The sequence below is a fragment of the Cibotium barometz genome, chromosome 62 (assembly GCF_041138505.1).
Source record: "Cibotium barometz isolate CiBa-2024 chromosome 62, ASM4113850v1, whole genome shotgun sequence".
Taxonomy (NCBI): Eukaryota; Viridiplantae; Streptophyta; class Polypodiopsida; order Cyatheales; family Cibotiaceae; genus Cibotium; species Cibotium barometz.
The window spans coordinates 29978988-29999743 of NC_141107.1; the positions used below are offsets into that span (position 1 = coordinate 29978988).

General features: G+C 39.0%; 1 protein-coding gene across 2 annotated transcripts; it reads left to right on the forward strand.

Moving 5' to 3' along the window:
* Positions 1 to 1640: 1640 nt before the first annotated feature.
* Positions 1641 to 4935, forward strand: LOC147604347 (PHD finger protein ALFIN-LIKE 7-like). Of its 2 annotated transcripts, XM_086795403.1 has the most exons (6): positions 1641 to 2057; positions 2219 to 2251; positions 2640 to 2862; positions 3415 to 3541; positions 3685 to 3789; positions 4447 to 4935. In XM_086795403.1, exons 1-6 carry the CDS (start codon positions 1967 to 1969, stop codon positions 4693 to 4695), a joined length of 828 nt encoding a protein of 275 aa, XP_086651529.1. In that variant the 5' UTR covers positions 1641 to 1966; the 3' UTR covers positions 4696 to 4935. The 2 variants fall into 2 exon arrangements, with proteins under 2 accessions (XP_086651529.1, XP_086651530.1); XM_086795404.1 differs by lacking the exon at positions 3685 to 3789 and having other exon boundaries at positions 1815 to 2057.
* The last annotated feature ends 15821 nt before the right edge of the window (positions 4936 to 20756 follow it).

Here is a 20756-nt window from a genome sequence, read left to right on the forward strand (position 1 = left end):
TCTTGCCATTTCAAAACTGCATAAACTATTTCTCTTGAAAAAACTAAAAAAGTCATGCTTTTTAACTAACATCATGAATTGAAATTTTCAAAACAACATCACACACACACACACACACACACACACACAATGAAAACATTTTACTTGCCCATTCAATGTTCACGAAGTATGATATTACTATATAATCCATATGGAATTATGTACATATGTGATGCAACAATATATAATACATGTTAAAGAAACTCAGCATGTTGTGGATCTTTGCCAATGAGCAATGGTTGAAACATTTATTTTACAGGGATAGACTTTTGGATATTACAAATTTAAATTGTTTTTTGTTAATGCAAATAGTTTACCATCCAATTTTTTGTCACTGCAAATAGTTTACCATTCAATTTTTTGTTAATGCAAATTTTTCCTTAAAAAGAAAAACAATATATGTACATATCATGTGGGGTATGATGAAAATATTTGTTTTTTAAAGTTATTATATTAGTGTCAAATTTAATGTCCAAGGTCACCAAGGTCTCAATATATATTAAGGTACTTTTGCGTGCGAGAAAATTAATATGATAGTTTTTAAAAATCTTGCTCTTCAATTTTTTTTTCTCTAAGTGATTTTGGATCTCTCTCTCTCTCTCTCACCTCTTGCTTTTTTTTCATAATCCTACTAACTTCTCTCTTTAAAAAATCCATAGGATTTTTAGGTTATGACCATGTTGATTTCACCAGTTTGTAGCTAGGGTTTCCTAAAGAAAAAGGAACCATTAAATCTGCTTAGATTAAAGGAACCATTAAATCTGCTTAGATTAAAGGCTATCATGATCAATAAAAAAGATTATATTGAATATGTCAGAATAGAGTATAAGATTTGGAATTTGTTACACTAACATAATGATATAGGCATTATTATATTAACATAATGATATACACACACCTAGATTATATTGTATATATTAGAATAGAGTGTAGCATTTGGAATTTATTACATTAAAACAATGATAAAGTTTTTATTAAAATATGATATATATCAATAACATATACACCTAGCAATATATGTCTATATAAATATACTTACATATGTATAAATACATATATATACCTATAATATAATGTAATATTATATACATATATATACATACATACATACATATGTATAAGTACACATATTAGAATAGTGTGACTGTTATACATATACACATATACATTTATATATAAATATATATACGTGTGTATATATAAAAATATATACACATATATACATACATATATAAATATATTTACATGTGTGTATATATATGTATACATACATGTATGTATATATACATACTTAAGCATACACACATGTATGTGTGTATGTATACATACAATATACATGTATGTATGTGTATACATACATGCATATTGTATGAATATGCATGCATGAATGTATACATACATACATGTATATATGTATGTCTATTGTATATATATATATATATACATACACATATATATATATATATGTGTGTACATGTATATAGAAAGAAGTACATACGATTGTGGCGATTAGACAAGAGATCAAAGTTTTTGAAAACTGCATTTGAGATCTTAGACCCTAGAAAACCCTGTTCTCTCCCGGTCTTTCGTCCCCCCATTACGTATACACATATATGCACATACAGGCACGAGAGGAAAGTTCTTCTGATCTGAGAAGAAGAAGAAGAAGAAGAAGATGAAGCTGCTGCCCTGTTCCGCCATAGCCAGACCTGGCCGGCTATTGTTTCCTTCTCTCTTCTTCTTATTGCCATAGCTCTGGCGCAACGCTCTGTTGTCTTCCCATGGGCTCCCTTATTTCTCCAAGTCTCGTTTTCGCCCCCCGCCATAGCCAGAACTTCACTGTGCTCTGAGTGAAATCTCTGTTTTTCTGTCCCTCTTTCTCGTACTGTGTCTTCTCCTTCTTCTTTCTGTTCCATTTTTTCCTGAAATGGAGGCTTCAACAATGCCCAGTACAGTGGAAGAGGTCTTCGAAGATTATCATGGCCGTCGGGCGGGCTTAATCAGAGCTCTCACAACCGGTGAGTTCACTATGTGCTGTTCTACTTGTCGCCGCGATTGCCTTCCTGAGTTCATTTCGTTTTCGCCTTGTCTTGTTTGTGCTCTGATTTTACCCTAATTTTCGACCTGTTTTTCATGCCCTAAACGCTCGTTTTCTCTGTGTGTCTTTTTTTTTTGGCAGAAGTGAGGGACTTCTACAACCAGTGCGATCCAGGTCTGTGGAAAACCCTAATTTTTTGTTGTTTTCTGTATTTTTTGGGTTCTCTCTGTTTTTGGCATGCTGTGCATCTTATCTTTTTTTTTTTTGGATAGAATTTGCAATTTCAATTATAATTTGGATACTATTTTTTTTTTGAGGTTTCGGTTTAGAAAATCTGATTTCTTTCTGCAACCCTGAAAATAAATGAAAAAACTTATTTTTTGGTTAGTAATATGACATGTTAGGGCATTTACTTATATTTTTAAATTAAGATATGGCTATTCTGCAAATTTTTGATAGAAACCCCCTAAAGTATTTTGCAGTGGCCAGTTTTGGATCACAAAACCCTAAAAATGAATGGCTAGTGGTTTTGAAATCTGTGTTTTGCCTCTATTTTTTGCAGAAAAGGAGAATTTGTGCCTTTATGGCTATCCAAAGGGAAATTGGGAAGTGACCTTTCCAGCAGAGGAGGTGCCTCCGGAGCTTCCAGAGCCAGCTCTGGGCATCAACTTTGCAAGGGATGGGATGGAGCACAGGGATTGGCTGTCATTGATCGCTGTCCATAGCGATTCGTGGCTCTATGCAGTTGCCTTCTATTACTGTGCGCGATTCAACAAACAGGACAGGTAAAGTATTTTTTTGTCAGAGTACTAGTTGCACCAATTCTTTCAAGTGTTTTTCATGGCTTCAATCAATTTCCTCGCCCAAGAAGTTACAGGGCAGGTTTGTGTTTACACCACGGTTTAGTCACATAATAGTCTAGGTGCATTAGCTAGTTTCTTGATTTGCATTCTGGACGTGGTCCTTTGAGGTTGTCTATATAAGGCTGGATACAAAAGACTCCCCACCAATGGGATGGTTGAGGAGTTTGATGGGTAAAATTGCCCATCTATGCCTGGCTGGCCCCAATGACGTACTGGCATTGCATTGTATCCAACCTAACTCATGGGTTGTTGCTTTCGTATGGTGTAGAGCTATGTATTTGTAGCAATTCTTATTGCGTGTTCTGTTTATGGCTTCAGTTGAAACAGGTTAGGAGTAGAATGTTTTGAATAAAGGCTAGTCTCTGAAATTGGCTGTCCAATGTCAGCTCATTATTTGCCTAAGTTGCATGCTGGCTGTCTAAAATGTTTTTGCTACTCGTCTAGCCAAACTGAAGTTCTATTCACTTGTTATAGGAAACGTCTATTTGGGATGATCAACGAACTCCCAACTGTGTATGAGGTGGTGAGTGGGAGAAAGTCTGTCAAAGAGAAGACCCCTACTAATAACGGCACTAGCAAGGCCAAGTCCAGTATCAAAAAGGTAATTCATGACTTTTTTGAGGGGGAGAGGGGGGGGGATTTTGAGCACCCTAGTCTTTGTGATTAAAATCATCATTTCTATCTTGCTTTCATGCGATGAGTTAACTGCTAGATTTGCATTTATACTTGGACATGGAATTGTAGTCTGAAGCTTTCAATGATGTTGAATTCGGGGCTGGCATGGCCTGGCGTGCTCCCACTCGGCGAGCCAGCCCTCCCTCCTCAAACCCGGGCCTGAAGGTGATGAAGGTAGTGAGCTGCCCACAGCATTACTTTTAACTCTGCCCCTCTACATGTTTGTCCACATGTGGGATTATTCAGTGTAGTCTCAAGGCACTCAGCTTGAATGCCTGACATCTAGGACAAAAAGGAGGTGTTAAGTTGGGATCATGTTCGGTCATGCTGTTGGCTCAGTGGAATTGTATTCATGAATTGGGGCTGACATGTATCAATAATTTAGAGATCAGAGTAGCTGATGCATGTGGGGTCTCTGTATCTTATTGCTTTACTCCTTACCCATCCAATATAAAATTCCTTGTGTGCATTATAATGGCCATGATGGTGAAGCCCTTGCATGTCTACTCTGGTGTGCTCTTCTGGGGATTGTTTTGGTGGGATTAAATGGAAAACAGTTTTTTTTTTTTTTTTTTTGGGTGGGGGTGTGTGGGGTTTGGGATAGAAAGAGGGAGCTGACGTTTTGCTCTTACTAACTTAACCTCACCATGCAAGAAAGTCTTCTGTGAGTGTTGATTTTTCTCTCCAGCTTGTTCACACCATACTGGTCAGCATTTGCATGTGCAGATTGTGTCTGCTGGCACATGCTATGATGCAGTTTTTAGTCTTAAGTTCGATACTTTTCTCAAGCAGTTCAGATTTTCTTGATTAATTTGTGGGTATGCATGCCAGGAGAAGCCTCTGAAGCAAGCCCCTCCACCTAAGGAAGAAGATGAAAACTATGAGGAAGATGAGGAAGAAAGTGAGACATACTGTGGCATTTGCGGAGGTCTTTATTCTGGGGCGGAGTTCTGGATTGCATGTGATATTTGCGAAAAGTGGTTTCATGGTAAGTGTGTAAAGGTCACTGCTGCAAGGGCGGAGCACATTAAACAATACAAGTGTCCACCTTGCACCAACAACAAGCGAGCGCGTCCGTGAGGGGTGCTATAGTCATTGTGGTATCCCTAGACTTGTTTTAGCAGATTTTAGTATTGTTACTTGCTAATCCACATTGGGCAGATGATGTCGAGAGATTGATTCTGTCAAAAATCTGTGTTGCAAAGTCCTGTAGGAAACATGGTGTGGAATTTGTCAGGGCATAGGGCATTGTTAATGTGTATTAGGACTTCTAACCCAGGGGTTTAGGCTCTTCCTTAACTTCAAAGTTCTAATCTTTGATCTCTGTGCATACGGAACTTCTATTGGTTTGGAACTCTGATACTCTTGTTAATTTAATGCCTGTAAAGCTTCAGCTGTGAAGAGTGGTTTTGCATATGGTTGGAAAGCAAAATGCTGCATGGTTTGACGATCTTATTTTTTTCAATATTGTTTGATTCCAGTCGATGTAGGCCAGCGCTGCTCCCCCCCACTACTACTTTAGATGGAGTAAGGAGTTTGTCCAGGGCCTCTCGTTTGGAATGGCTGAGGCCGAGCCCATTCAGTGACGGGGATGGGTGGCCTAGGTGTATTCCCTTGTGTCATTTCTCCAGCCAGGAATTTCCTGGAGGATGAAGTGTTTTGGTTTTAACTGCTATCAATTGTCAATTAGGTAGCTCTGGTTTTCTTGCCAAGGTGATTAGAGGTGCTCTTTGCCTGATCGTTTTTGTAATGAGTGGAGCACCAAAATTGATGATGCCAGAGCTTCAAAGGTCCAAGGTAGAGTCAGGAACATCTGTCCGTCTGATTGGGCCAAAAGAGGAAATGATAGATACTGTTGTATTAAATTATTGTCATGCGCAATTTATATCTAGATGCTATGTGCGATTTATATCGAGATGCCCATTTTCTTTGGGAGAGCTCATTAACTGAATGCAAGCATCGACAAAGTGCTTATACTGTTTATATATTGTATCTAAAGGCACCTGCATTCTAAAAGTCCAGAGATTCACTTGAGTTGAAGATGATGCCTTTGAGGTGGTTCAGGTTACACTGGTACAACCCTAGTAATATGCAACAATCCTTACCTTATCTTTGAAAAGGATCAACCCTGGCAATATGCAATAATCCTTACCTTATCTTTGAAAAGGATCAACCCTGGCAATATGCAACGATCCTTACCTTGTCAATGGTTGCTCTCGTCGCTTAGACTTCATAGGGAGTCTATTTATATTTTCACCGTAGTTAAATGGTTTTTTTTTATATTTGTACTTTAAGCACTAAATTCCCATGCAAGGACACTTTATTTGATATGCTGTTTAAGAACTGAAATTTCCTAGTAGGGCATGTTTTGCACACATCTTGGTTTTTGTTGGGCCAAGCCATTATATCCATCCTTTTGTATATTGAATGACATGAGGCTGATTTCTCCCATCCAAAAGGGGTTGTAGAAACAATTCAAATGCACTTGATACTTAAAAAGGATTGGATGCTAATGCCAAGATTTAAAGGTGGGAATGGGAAGTGGCAGGCTCTTACTAGCCCAAGCTTCTCTTTTTGTGAAGCTTAGGGGAATTGATCTAGATGGAAAGGGAGAGTCAACTCTCAATTTGAGGTGCTTCCTAGGCTTTTAGACACAAATAGCTAGTACCTCAGCGAGCTACTTTGATTTGGATTTGGGCTTGCATTGATGTGAAATTTCCAAATTGGCACATGCCTTCACATGAAATTTTTGCTTGCACCAAAAATTTGTGTAATTCGAGTATTATATAATGGAGTAGATGAACCTACAACATTGCCAGATTGGCTTTTGTCTAGAGGGATGGGTAAAGACGGATGGAGTGTTCAAGAACGCATGGATTGTAGCTGATGTGTGAGATTGGTGCCTTTCTTTGCCCCAAGCTGTTTGTAGGATTGGGATGCATTGGTAAAGGCTTTTCGTAGGAGTTTGGGCCCATTGGGAGCCTTGAAGAATTATGGTTGGAAATTTAGAATTTGTCAAAAGCTCCTATGGAGTTTGTGTATGATTTTATGGCAAAGTTTAGCTGCAAATATGCTTGTTTTGAGTGAGTGGTGGCTCAAGGACGATAAGTGGCAGCCCATCCTACTGCTCTTAGGCTTAGGGTTGCTTTTGTGAAGCCAAATCGCTTTATTGATGCTTTGGATCCCATGTTACAAAGCAAGGTGGTTGAGTACTCTTCAAGATGTAATTTGGATTGCCAAGGAGAGACAAATATATCGTTGGCCTTATGACCTCCACGATCTTTAGAATTGGTTCTTGCATAAATGTCAGTTACTCCTCAAGGTGAGTTCCATGGAATGTCCACTTTCAGTTCAGTCATTATTATGACGACCCAAATATACCCAACCTAGAGAAGGGGGGTAGACGGAATGGAGTGTTTTCATTGTCAAGAGTGTGGCTAGGTTCAAAGGCCAATTTTTCTTCTATGCCAAGAGCTAATGCCTTGGGCATGTCTGTTGAGGAGATAGCTTTGGGAAGCACTAAACAAACCAAGTTAGAGGTTCTTGGGGAGAAAAGAACTTGTGCTCAAGCAGAGGCAAAAACAAAAGAGGTTGAGGCTTCTCTTGTGGCTTGGACATGCAAGAAGAAGAGCTCAAGAAGGAAGATTGGGTTGGGTGATTTTGAGCTTGTGGCATCGAGGCCTATGTCTTGATGATCTATGAACACTCAAAGTGGACATGACTCTTCCTTAGCTTTTAACTAGTAGTCCAAGTATGAGGATACAGTGGTCATGAGCTCTTAGCACAAGGTAATCCAAGTTACGGTCCAAGGGAGTTCACAAAGAGGCATTGCAAAGCATGCTCCACGAGGTGCTTCAGTCATATGTTTAGCTCTTCAGCTTGTGGCTTAAGTTGTTGGGTTAGTTCTTGCTCCAGTTGAGCTATTCTTTGATCTTTATCTATTAATAGTGCTGTGATAGCTACTTCCCTTATGGCTCGTGCTTGCAAAGCTGATCATACTTTATAGTAACTTCTTGTTCTACTTTGTGTTTCCAAATGCACTAGTGTATATTTAAGTTCCTAATGTTTTGTTTGTAGTTCTACCTTTGATTCTTGGATAGAGGTTGTGAGGTGCAATACCTCTTGTGGCTATTGATAGCCATTTCTAGTAGCTCTTTGCTTGCTTTGACCTTTGCATTATGTGCTCTTATTGCTTGTGCATGTTGCTTGGTTAGGTCTTCTCATTCATTAAGGTATTCAATTCTCTGCTTCTTTATCTCTTCATCCTTGTGAAATTTAGTGATTTGTTCTTCTGCCAATTTCTAGCTTGTCTCATAGTCTCTCTATTTGTCATAGTTTATTTTGGAACTCTTGAGCTTCTTTACCTCTTCATCCTTGTGTAATTTAGTGATTCGTTCTTCTTCTCAAGGTATTCAATTCTTTGCTTCTTGACCTCTTCATCCTTGTGTAATTTAGTGATTCGTTCTTCTTCTCAAGGTATTCAATTCTTTGCTTCTTGACCTCTTCATCCTTGTGCAATTCATTGATCCATTTTGTGAATTTCTTGCTTGCCTCGTAGTCTTTTTCTATTTATTGTAGTCTGTTCTAGAACTCTTGTGCTTTTGCCAGCTCTTGCAATTTGCTTTTCACATTCTTCTTTTTCATCCTAGAACCTTCATTGACTTGGGCCTACAACCTTTGAGTCTCCTCTTCATGAGCCATAAAGTCTTATACTTTCTTACCAAAGTCTATCCTCATCTTGCCGAGGTGGCTATTGATCTCCTCAAGGGTTGTTTGATAGACCTCTTTCTACACCTTGAGATCATGTTGTGCCTTTCTTCTTCTTGTTACTTCCTCAAGCAATTGCTCTTTAGCTTTATGGATCACCTCTTCCTCTATTGATTGTACTTCCACAAATGGCAATGTAGTGGGGAAGGTACTTGTTTCTCTACTTGCTTTTTGGGCTTTCAACTCTTGCTTTCTTGTTCATCAGCAAGCGTTGAACATATGTATTATTAAACACTATGTACTTGGTTGGCAAGTCTTTTTGTGCATCCTAACAAACCAACACAACCCTCATATACATACTTAATAAAAGATGTCAAACCCTAAAAATTGAGGAGGTTGTTCAATAAGAGGATCACGGGGATATATTGATCTCTCTACCCAAAGATAAACATTTTTCCAACTTGTCTCTCTATGTTGTTGCATGAATGATTATTGTTGTATGATACTTTGATTTGTCCTCTTGTATGAAAGTGCATATTCAATATCTAGTTGAAAGTGTATGCCTCTTTTTTTATTTCTTTCTCCATCCTATATACACAAAACTTATGGATTAAGAAATTATAAACTTAATTAGTACATAACTATAAACTAAACAATTCAAATCACTTCATGTTCAATAAACCATTTAAGAATTAAACCATAATAGCAAAACATAACATTATTTTGTAGTATTAAATTATAACAATAGAATAGATTATAACACAAACTAAATATTAAATCATAAAACAAAATAGTTATTAAAATGACATATTGAACCATAACATTCAGCACAAAAAATAAATCATAACAATAAATCATCTTAGTAATATAACATAATATTAAGCATACATCAAATCATCTCAATAAACTAGAAAATATAAATATAAAACCATCACATTATTAAACCTTAATAAAAAACCAAAACATATTAGACAAAACAACAAACATAACAAAACCAAACTTGCATAGCTTTCTTCTCCTTTGAAACTATAGCACAATGGATCTCTCTGAATAGAAAGATGAATGAAGGGAAAAATGATTTTTTGGTTCCGACTGAATGGTCCTAAAAAATCAACACTCTTCATTCTCAATCTGAGTCACTAGATTATCTCTGTAACTAGTGCCATGATTGAGAAGATCAAGTGCCAATAATGTGAAAATGGAGAGAAAGGAAGAGATGAGTGAAAAAGAGACTAGATACATAAATTGAAGGCCACACATAGAGATTCAAATTTTCCTTATACAAAGGAGGGAAACTAAAAAAATTGGGAAAAACTCTCACAATACTACAAAAGAGTATCCTAAAGACGTGGATAGCTTAAAAATTTTATAGCTAAATAAGAACATTACAAATGAGCTTTGAAATAAAAGATAATCTATAAACTTTAAATTATTGAATAAAAATTAAAAAAAATGCACAATAATACTGTAATCCAGGTGTGGATAAAAAGAAATTTCAAAATATGAAGCCTACATGTTATTATGGCTCACCCTAACCCTCCTTGAAACACATCCAAAAAGAGCTTACCTAGTGAACCGCAACTTTTGTGTGGATCTTTCCAATGGCCAAGCTCGTAACCCTTGAGGTCTCCAAGCTCTACGACTCCTTGAGAAGCAATTCCACCGTGTCTTGTGAGCGTTGTCACACTGCCGCGTTGCACTACACGGGTCCTCGTCCCTCCTCTCACCTCACTTCACTTACACACACTCACTAGCATGCAATAGGGAGAGAGATTAGCAAGAGCAAGACTCAATTGCACAATGGGAGAGTCTCTTGTATTATGAGAGAAGTTCACTTATATACATGGCCATAAGTGTTCACACTCACTTAAACTGTGGCCGGTCGGGCACTTTAGGCTCATAAGAGGCCTAATGCTATTACAATGACTACTCTCATAATATATCCATGAAGTACAACACTTAGGACTTCATCCAAACTTGCTACCACATGCTCTTGAAGCGGGAATGGCCATAAATACTCCGTCACACCATTACAGGCGCCTGTTCAAGTTGTAGCTTTGGACACTATTGCTTTATATCTTTGACTGTACGACCCTTTGGTGTATCTACCATGACTCCTTAATGTAAGATAATGGCGGTAGCTCTTGTTAATCCTAGAATTGGATTAACATTTCCTCCTTCTTGATGGCGATTGCATCCGCGTGATCGCGTTGAAGACCTTTGTGTGGTGGGGAGAATGAACAAGCTTATCGATGGCGTTGATGTTGAATGACGTTCAATGGTCTTTGTTCCTCTAGAGGAAATAAGAAAAGCTAGTTAGAATGAAGAGGTTAGTTGTGCATTGGGAATTCCTAATGGGGTGGGGGTTTTTGCGAATGATTGCATTTTTATATTTGTGTGAGCCCCTTTTTTTTTGGGCCCACTTTGTTTTTGGCAATCATCGACAAAGTTACATGTGATTTTTGTTAGTGGGGACACTAAGAGATGTTAATAATGGGAGAGAAGAGAGAGAAGGGTCCGGAGGAACGTAGACTTAATCATCAGAATGAGATGGTGATTCTCAGTTCCTCATTTGATTCATTGAAGTGCCATTCATCATTTGAAGTAATTGGCTTGTGATGATGTCCCTTTGTGTGGTAGGATTCTTGTCAAATGTTATTGATTAGGACCTGATCCTGTCTTCTTCTGCCCATATGCTTTTTATGTTTTTTATGCATAATTAAGTGCTCTTAGAAGCAAATTTTCATGAAGTACAAGAATTGAGTCATATAGACTCTTATTGAACTGCTCTGTGTTGAAGTAGCCACTTGTTGGTGAGGATTGAAAGAATTACGTCGACTTGCGAGGCTAATATAGAGATCTTCACTATGGATGGAAAATCATCGAGTTGTGAAGATTGTGGCGTCTTTTGGGGAGAGGTTTATAATTTGAAGGAAAATTCCAGGCGATGGGTTGTACCATTGACCAGGCTTTCACCCACCATGGCCCCCCATCCCCAGAGATGTATCTGGAAGTTGTCGATGGTGAGGCTTTGGTGCAAATGTTCTCCAGTGCATGAGTATGGATATGTACTCATGGAGCAACTGCTACATTAATTTAGCCAAAAGAAACTAAAGCAATAAGCTTAACAACTATATAGTGGCTATTGTGTGATATGGCTTAATCCATGATGAGGCTTGAATGTGAAAGTGCAGGTTCTTCAGCCGTGAGATGGAACTCCGTGAATTGTAATTTCGTGAATTTGCAGGTTTTGACCTCGAGGCGTTTTTTTAAAAGGTCTTCTAGGTGGTCGTGACTTGCAAGCAACAGCTTCTTGTACGCTCATTTCTCACTACCAGAGGGGTGACAAGGCATTGTTATTTTATTCTTGATGTGCTCATGAGTCTCTGTATTTGATTTTGAATTTGTTGCTAAAATGATGTCGAGGCAGTAGGGAAGATTGCTGATTGTTTGCTTTTGAACAGACAAGCTCTTGTGTTGGTGCTGAATGCACGAGAGTGGTTGAGGGATTTGCTTGCTGTTGCTTGGGATTCATTCTTGTTGAACTATAGGTGAAGTTGTTGGGGTTGATGTCGGTGGTGAGGTTTTCTTCACATTGTTCGATTTTGGCAACCATATGATGGAATTACCATCATAGTATCCTTGTTGTTGAAGTACATGCACAGGCACATATCTTTGATGAACACTGTAATTTGGTTGCCAATGTGCTTGGTGTTGAGGCTTTCTTCTTTGTGCAAGCTTAGGGGACTTTGTGATGCGCTTGGGGACCCAAGCTTTGGTATTTCTTTGGTAGTACCCTTGTGCTTGCAGCAATGTTTTTGGTACCCACACTTGTTGCATTGGTGGAGTTCTTTGAGGAACTCGCATAGGCTCTTGTGGACGGTGTTGTGGGGTACTCTTCTTCTTCCTTGGCTTTCGAGTGCTTCATTGAGGAAGAGTTTTTGACTGTCGAGGCACCCAAATTTGATTGGCACCTTCATAGTAGCCTTGAGCTAAAAATAGCTGCTTCTCCACACCCACATTTTGATACTACTAAGATATCGTGATTGTGGGAATCTTGGTGGAGTTTTCTTTTGGGTTGGTGTGGAAGGTTTGAGACCCTCCATGACTTGGGTTGGCATTGAGGCTGCAGGTTTGAGACTCATTGGCAGCATTGTTGATGATGAGGTTAGAGTCTCTTGTGGAGTGGTTGTCGATGTGACGAGGCCTTTGAGCATGTGGTTGTCTCCTCTGGTGAGGTTTGTTGATGAAGATGCATAGGAGCCGTGGCCTTTCCTTTGAGTTCCTTGTTGTTAGAGTTAGATGGTTGGGCTCTGGGAACTTCTTCAGGAATAGCTGCTGATTGCGAGGTTTTGGCATCAAACTTCGTAGGTGAAGATGGGGTTGAAGGAAAAGAGGCTTTATCGAAGTTGGTTGTCGACGCAGATTGTAGGTCATTGTATAGAGGGGCTTTTGTGGAAGAGGCTTGTATCCTTTCGTGTTCAGCATCATAGATATCCATTAAAGTTGGATCCTCTTCTTGGCAGTATGGTATTGTCAACTTTTTATCGTTGACCATCATGATGACTCTATCACTAGCAAAGCACAGTGGTGCTTGGGCAGCAACAGTCCATTTATGTCCCAAGATTAAATCTGCTTCACACATACTTAACCACAAAAAACTTGCAAGTGAGGGGGTTAGTTTCAATATAAATTGTATGTTCAAAGTACCCTAGACATGGCATGTTCAAGTCTTGTGTAAAGGTAATCCTTTCAAGATGTGCCGTGAGTGTTGGTTGACCTAACAAATCCCATAGCTCGAGGGTCATGAGATTATGTTCTCGTGTTGGATAAAGCTGTGCTTGAGCTGTGGTGATTTTATTTGCAATTTTCAATGCAACCAAAATCCTAGGGATCTTTTCAGTAAGATATGTTGGAAGTTCCAGCTCCTGCAAGGTTTCTTCCTCCCATAATAACAATTGTACATTGCCGGCAGGAGTGTTCAAGGTGACTGTTTGCATGGATTCATCTAGTGAATACAACGATTCACTTATCCAAGGTCCACCAAAGACGACATCATACTTAAGGGAATCTAGGGTAACATGAAATGTAAATTCCATATCGCCATCAATTGTTTGAGTAGTGTATCTAAAGTAACCTGGAACTTCAATGTTTTGTTCATTGGTTCCTTTTGCAAGACTATTGCTTGTCGAGGTGAGTTTAGGTTGTCCCAATGACACCCAAGTGTCTATTGTCATGATGTTATGACTTGCTCGAGGGTTAATCAATGCGCATTTGCGCTGAACATCATTGCCTGTAGGGAAATCCAACCATACCATGATAGAATCTTCCAAAGGAACCATGGGTGTTTCGGTTATTGTTTTAGCTTCAAATTCTGTGTCTGTTTCATATTCCCATTCGCTTTTCTCTATCTAGGTCGTCTCAGCTTTTTCAAGAGTACCCAATGCGTACAATGATACATTTGGCCCTCTGATAATTCTTAATGGAGAACTATTTGGAAACTTGCGAATCCTGACATTCTTGTTTTATGTAGTTTGTTATGTCCTTGTATAACTCAGGTTGAGCCATTAAAGGTGCAAGTGTTGATGTGATGCTGGCTTTATCATGAGAGAAGAGCATTCCTCCAAATGAGGTTTTGAGAGACTGTTTTAATCTTGTAAGGGAATTATGAAATTCCTCACATGCTTTCTCAAGCCTATAGTTCATACAGTCTATTTCAAATGACTCTTCTGTTGAGAGTATGTCTTCCTCTTGAAAGGGAAAGCGGTATTCCTCTAGGCTTTGTATCTTGGTTGTTGTTTTAGGTTTGGCATTATGAGGTTCAATCAGAACCGATGATCCTATAAGACATTCAACCAAGCTAAGCATGCTCTCCTGAGCTTGCTTTTTGCGTTCCGCATGTCATGTGATCATTATTATCCATTTGGGGTGGTTGGGTGGGTTCTAGTTTCTTGATTGGTCTACGTAGTGCACTAAGCAAAGAGTAAGAACTTGTTTCATCCTCACTTAGTGATGTACGAGAACTTGTTTCATTCTCTGACTTTCTTTGGTTTGTCAGTTTTTCATTATGTTTACCCATGTGATGAGATCGAATTTTCTTTTGGGTTTTTGTATCTTGTGTCGCACATATGGGTGTTGAGGTTCGTGTGGTGGTCTTTGATGTGGATGCTTCTGCATCCTGTATAGCTTTCGGCTCTTTTGGGCTTATGTCCTCTTTTGGGTCTTTGTCCTCTACAGGCTCCTTTTCTCTATCTTTTAACTTGACCTTGGTTTCGACAGTCTGTTGTCCTTTGTTTTTCTTGGTTTTAGAAGGTTTTGTTTTCTCTTTTAGGTTCTCTTTTAAAACATGTTCTTCTACTCATGTTGAGGTATTATCTTTTACGTTCTTTTTGACTGTTTGTTATGCCTTGGCTCTTGTAAGCGTGTAAGCACATTCAAGGGCACCGTGGACAATGGCCCGTTTTGTACACTTAAGATGGTAAGAGTTGTATTTTGTGAGACAAGTTGCATTGAAGAAACTCGTCTTGGGAAATCTTGGAACATGTGATCAATGCCACATCGTTCATACATTGGTCGCTCGCAAAGTGTGAGTGACTATGGGCATGGAAGTATTCCAAACTGTGCAGTCTGCCACCTTGTGAGATCCACGACAATAGAAACACTGACGTGTGTGATTAACTACTTCCTGAGCAGTTTCTACCCTTTGGACTATTTCTGTTTGGTGCACGGGAGATGGAGGTTTTGAGTCCATTGTGGATGAAGTGGGACAATTTTTAGTATCATGGTCAAAGGTTTTACAATATATGCAGTATAGAAGAATAGGTGCCTTGTATGCACAATGAGGATTGGGATGGTCGTAGTGATTGCATTCAACATAAGGCATTTCTCCTTGGGCCACCCCCTTCCTAGACTAGTCAGTATGTCCAAGGTGTGGCCATTCAGGAAAGGGTTGGTACTTATAGGATTTGCGGGAATGTTAGGCAAGGGACCAAAGCCCGATGGAATCGAAGTGACATGGGGTGTAAAACCTGATGACACACTTGTTATAGGCATGGCCAATGGCATTGGGAGGTGAATTTGTGGCATAGATCTCAATGGCTCGAAGATGTCAGCCATTGGATTTAGTCCTTGTGTAATCCCTCTATTGTGTGGCCATGTCGGAGTGCCTAAATGCTCCTTAATGAGCAATCACAGTTTGTTTGTTTGTTTTGTTTTATTTTTTTAAAAATACTTTTCCACAGCCCATTAACAGCCTCAAGAGGCTTGGCGTACTCTTTGTTGGATCAAACGGGTGTCCGTTTGCCCTAATTAGCTACGGTGCTATACGCACGTGAACCTTGAGATATTTTTCAAAAAAAAAGCGTATGCTAGGAACTTCCCAGTTGTATGGGGGAGTTGTAGTATTTTTGGAGTAATACAACTTTGTTTCCCTGAGTCGTCTGTGAATTTGTCATTTATATCCTCAAAAAGTAGCCTGAATATGGCTCGTCATTATTTTCGCGCTGTTTTTTTTGGTGATTTTTCATGGTTTTTGGGTTGTTTTTTGCCTCGATTTTCGGGTTGAATTTTGAGGCTATACTGGTCGGAGGCCAAAATGATCAATTTTGACTTCGGACGACCCGTTCAAAGTCAAAGAGCTTGATGTTAGCTTTCCGATGAGTCTTAGAGCGCCTTCATCGGATATACGGTTTAGGAGATACAGACCTCCAAACAGGGGTGTTTTCGAGAGTTTTTTTTTCCCACGTGAAACTGGTCACCGTGAAACGGTTCATGCCGGACTTCACGAAAAATTAAATTTTGATTTTTTTCCAACGACGTGAAACTCTGGTGTTTCACGTCGGACTTCACGAAAAATTAAATTTTGATTTTTTTTCTGCGTGAACTGGTGTTTCACGCGTGAACCGAACTTCACGCGGAAAATAAATTTCATTTTTTTTGGGAGTCTAGTGGGAAATACGAATTTTTCTTTTTTTTTGGGAAAAATATTTTTTGAATCAAAATGAAAGGGATATGGGTTTTTTTTCCAAAAAAGGTAAGGAGACAAAAAGTCAACCTTTTAATGAACACCCTTCATAAAATGGACAACTTGACAACTCATGAGTATCTTCTCATTGAATGCAGCCTTAATGAGTTATGTAAAAAAGTGATTAAGTATTAATCTAAGATTAATTCTTTCATTAATCTTTTTCTCTTTTATACTAATCAAGGACTCTAATTAACCATTAATCTCTAATTAATTCATACAATTGAGCACGTCATTGGATAGAGCAAGGGAATGCTAATCTTTGTGTATTAACAATTGTGTAAATTAATCTAATTTAGGAGATTAATTAGACTTTGAATTATAGTCTCCTCTTTTAAGGTAAAATTAAGCAGAGAGTCAAATTTCTCCAATTGATCAAAAAATTGATGTGATTAGGTGTTTTGATGCATCTAGATGCTCTCAAAACACTTAAAAACTCCAATTTCGACTACTCATATGATTAATTTAGATCCCAATTAACACATTTTCTAAATTTTTGGCCTCTTGAACAAGATTAATCACCCCCTTAATGACAAAAACCAGTCCATTAAGAGAAATTAGTCAAATTCAAGGATTTTTTGATGGTTTTAAGAAAACTTTAAAAAGATTAAGCTACTCTTAATTCTTTCTAACACTCTAATCCAAACAATTTCAACAAAAAACACACAATTAAACTAGAAATAATGATCTTAGATCTATGTTTAAACTAAAGAGAGCTAACATTCACTAAGAGATGCATTCTCTTGCATTGTTTGATGCAATGGATGTAAACTAAGCCTAATACAAACTATGTGCAAGCCCTAAGAACATGAAAAACCACAAAAATAACAAATTAATCTAAAAATTAAGCAAAAAGCATTCTTTTCAAAAACAAAAAAGAGAGTTATTCTACACCAAATCTCACACAAATCACCATCAAATCCACATCTTTTGCAGGGGAAACCACTAATCAAGATAATGGGCAATGGGTTATGCATAGATTAGAGGCAAAACGATGGAAAAAGCCAATGTTATGGCTCACCCTAACCCTCCTTGAAACACATCCAAAAAAGAGCTTACCTGGTGAACCGCAACTGTCTCGTGAGGATCTTTCTAATGGCCAAGCTCGTAATCCTTGAGGTCTCCAAGCTCTACAACTCCTTGAGAAGTAATTCTACCGCGTCTCTCGCGAGCGTTGTCACACCGCCGCGTTGCACTACGGGTCCTCTTCCCTCCTCTCACCTCACTTCACTCACACACACTCACTAGCATGTAATAGGGAGAGAGATTAGCAGGAGCAAGACTCAATTGCACAATGGGAGAGTCTCTTGTATTATGAGAGAAATTCACTTATATGTATGGCCATAAGTGTTCACACTCAAACTGTGGCCGGCTGGGCACTTTAGGCTCATAAGAGGCCTAATGCTATTACAATGACTACTCTCATAATATATCCATGAAGTACATCACTTAGGACTTCATCCTAACTTGATACCACACACGCTTGAATCGGGAATCGCCATAAATACTCCATCACACCATTACAGCGCTTGTCTAAGTTGTAGCTTTGGACACTATTGCTTTATATCTTTGAATGTATGACCCTTTGGTGTATCTACCATGACTCCTTGATGTAAGATAATGGCAGTAGCTCTTGTTAATCCTACAATTGGATTAACACATGTAGATATTAGAAATTTCTAAATTCAAATGTAACAAGAGCTCATATCCACCGAATTGGATGGAATTTGAAAAGGAAAAATTAGGTGGTTAATTGTCACATCAATCAAGCCATACATTTTTAGTTCAAATAGAAAAATACTTTTTGAGATTTTTGAATTTTAAAGAGATCTGGTCTCAGCCTTGGAAAAGGACGTCAAAATAAAAAAATGGGTGAATCTATTATAATACAGCCAAAAAATGATCTTTTAGATCCTAAAAGAAGTGAGTGAAAATTTTTATAATTCTTTTTGCACTTTTTCTTTATTCATGGAAGAGAGAGAAGGCCCTTAAGGGGCCCCTTTTAGAGTCCGATTTTTTTTAATGGTTTTGTTATGAGACTCAATTTTTCAGCTTTACTCTTAACTCATTTCCTCATGTAGCTTGTCTCTTATAACTATGGCAACCGCAAACCCTAGCTTTTGAGAGTTTCTTTGAGAATAAAGCTTGAGAACGAGTTGGTACCAATCTTCTATAAAGATTGATTTGCAAAAACTCTAATGTTGCATAAAGACCTATTACAAGAGATTAGTGAGTACATGGAAAACACCACTGTGAAGCCCTATTATTGCTTGTATTAGAGCACAAGCTTTCGACATCATCTATGCATATACACGGTGCTCCACCTCTTTCACCATCAGCATCACCTGATACCCCATAAACTTCCATTGGTACCTTCCGCTCAAGTTTGTTGTTAGTAGTGGGTTCCATTGAATTATATCACTTTTACCTTGAACAATGTGAGGAACTTCTGGAAGCACTTCAAGGGATTCACCGACCAGTTCTATTTTACAGAGTACTGTAGATGAAGTCATATAACTTGAGATAGGCAATGTAGGAACAAACAATTATATTCTTCATATAAGAGTCGGTAAACATAGGGATACCATCAAAACAAGCTAGATTTGAGACACCACCAGCCTTGAACTTAGTAGAAGATGTAGAGATGATAGATATAGGAGCCGATGGATCTTGTAAACTGATTTGACATTAGCCCTTTTCCAATTCCCTCCTTGAGTTGTGCATCTTCTCTTCCAACCATTGGTTGAAGCTAGTTGTTGGGTCTATGACGAGAACTAGGGTAGGCTCCCTCCTCTACTTTGCACTTATCCTTGTCGCACTGATTTTACTCATCTTTTATAAAGTCCCTCCTAGATTATTTTCGCCTTTTCACCATTGGGACAAGGTGGCCCACTTGTAGTTTTCTTTTCCGCAACAATTCTTGTTTGCTTTTAGTGGTCCCTATCTCCTTGTTGGACTCGACTTTTGCATTTCATTGTTTGCTTGGCCTTCGGTGTCCCAGTGAGATTGGTGCCTTAAAATTTTTTAAGCTTCCATACCCTTTTATGTATCCAAATTTTTGTGGCATGTTGGTAGTATCCTTGCTCTGTTAGCATTACCCTTGATACATAGCAATTTCAGCTTAGTTTCGGCTTGGTTTAGCTAGCTTATTTTTCCTCTATAGCCATCAGCGGTGGCATTGTTATTTCTAGTTATGAGCTAGATACTTCTCTTTCTTTGATTCAGTTAGCCAAACCTCTTTATTCCCTTCAAACACTAAGCTTGTGCCTTCAAAAGGTTTACCAAAACTGTTTGCTTCCTCTTTTGTTGGTTTGCAATTTGTTACTTTCGAAAACTATTGGAGTTATCACTTCAACTGGCTTTCCCCACTACATATCTCCTGGATCATTAGATCATTCTTTGGGCTTGAACTGCCTTGAGCCACTATTGGACCAAAAGGGTACCATTGTTTGTCTGTCTTTTGTTTGCACCTGGATGGTGTGTTTTTTCCATTGTATGGAACAATCAAACACAACAATCCACAATCTTCTTAGTAATGTTGAGATATCGAGCTCTAGTGAGGCGATGGACACTGATGACCCGCCTGGGGGATAGGCCCCACACTTACACCACTGGCATGGTTGGTGAGATCTTGGGAGATATGCGGCCAGTGGGATGACAGGCTGTGTGACAGCCATTCTAGAGACTGGCATAGTTATAGCGCCAGCTCATTTAGTCGGGTTCACACTATAGAGAACCCGTGTATGTATTGGTTGAGTACCTTTCATATTGTGTGTACTCTTATCTTGTATATGGTGTGTTGAGTGTTGAGTAGAGAGAAGAAGATTTCAGCCTCTCACCTTGTGTGTTCTCTATTAGGGTTTTGTGAGTGTGTGTGTGTGCTTGCAAGAGCTCAAGCTCTCTTCCCCCCTGCATCTTTTCATGGTATCAGAGCCTGGTTCGTGCTAAGGGCTGAGCTGCAAGCAAGAGAACCACAAGAAGCGGTACGAGGGTAAGAGCTTCAACTACTCTTCCCTATTGTGTTGGTGACTACACCCTTGTCGGGAGCTCTACGGGAGGCACCGGCAAACGATCTCCGATTGAGGAGCTTTCTTCACGGGAGGGAAGCTACAGGGCAACTGAATTTTTCGGGCCGAAAACGCGTTTCGGGCGCGTCCGGGCCTCCGATTTTCAGAAAGCAGGCGATTTCGAGCACTGCGGGTAAGTCATCGATTCTCTGCAGAACTCTGTTTTAAGAACTGCAGGAAGACAGATTGACTGTGCAGACACTGTGGGTGCTGCAAAGAGGTCTACAGTTGCCATTGGGTGTATGTATATGCATTGAAGTCACTGGTTGTGACATTTGAGAGTACTACAGTACCGCTGTGCAGAAAATACAGCATTTGTGCAGGAAAAACCAGAGTGCAGGTTC

Bases quoted from the DNA above. Each gene is read 5' to 3' on its own strand.
- LOC147604347 (XM_086795403.1), top strand. From the start codon at position 1,967: ATGGAGGCTTCAACAATGCCCAGTACAGTGGAAGAGGTCTTCGAAGAT. The intron at 2,058-2,218 runs GTGAGTTCACTA...TTTTTTTGGCAG, and splicing joins AATCAGAGCTCTCACAACCG to AAGTGAGGGACTTCTACAAC. The intron at 2,863-3,414 runs GTAAAGTATTTT...CACTTGTTATAG, and splicing joins CGATTCAACAAACAGGACAG to GAAACGTCTATTTGGGATGA.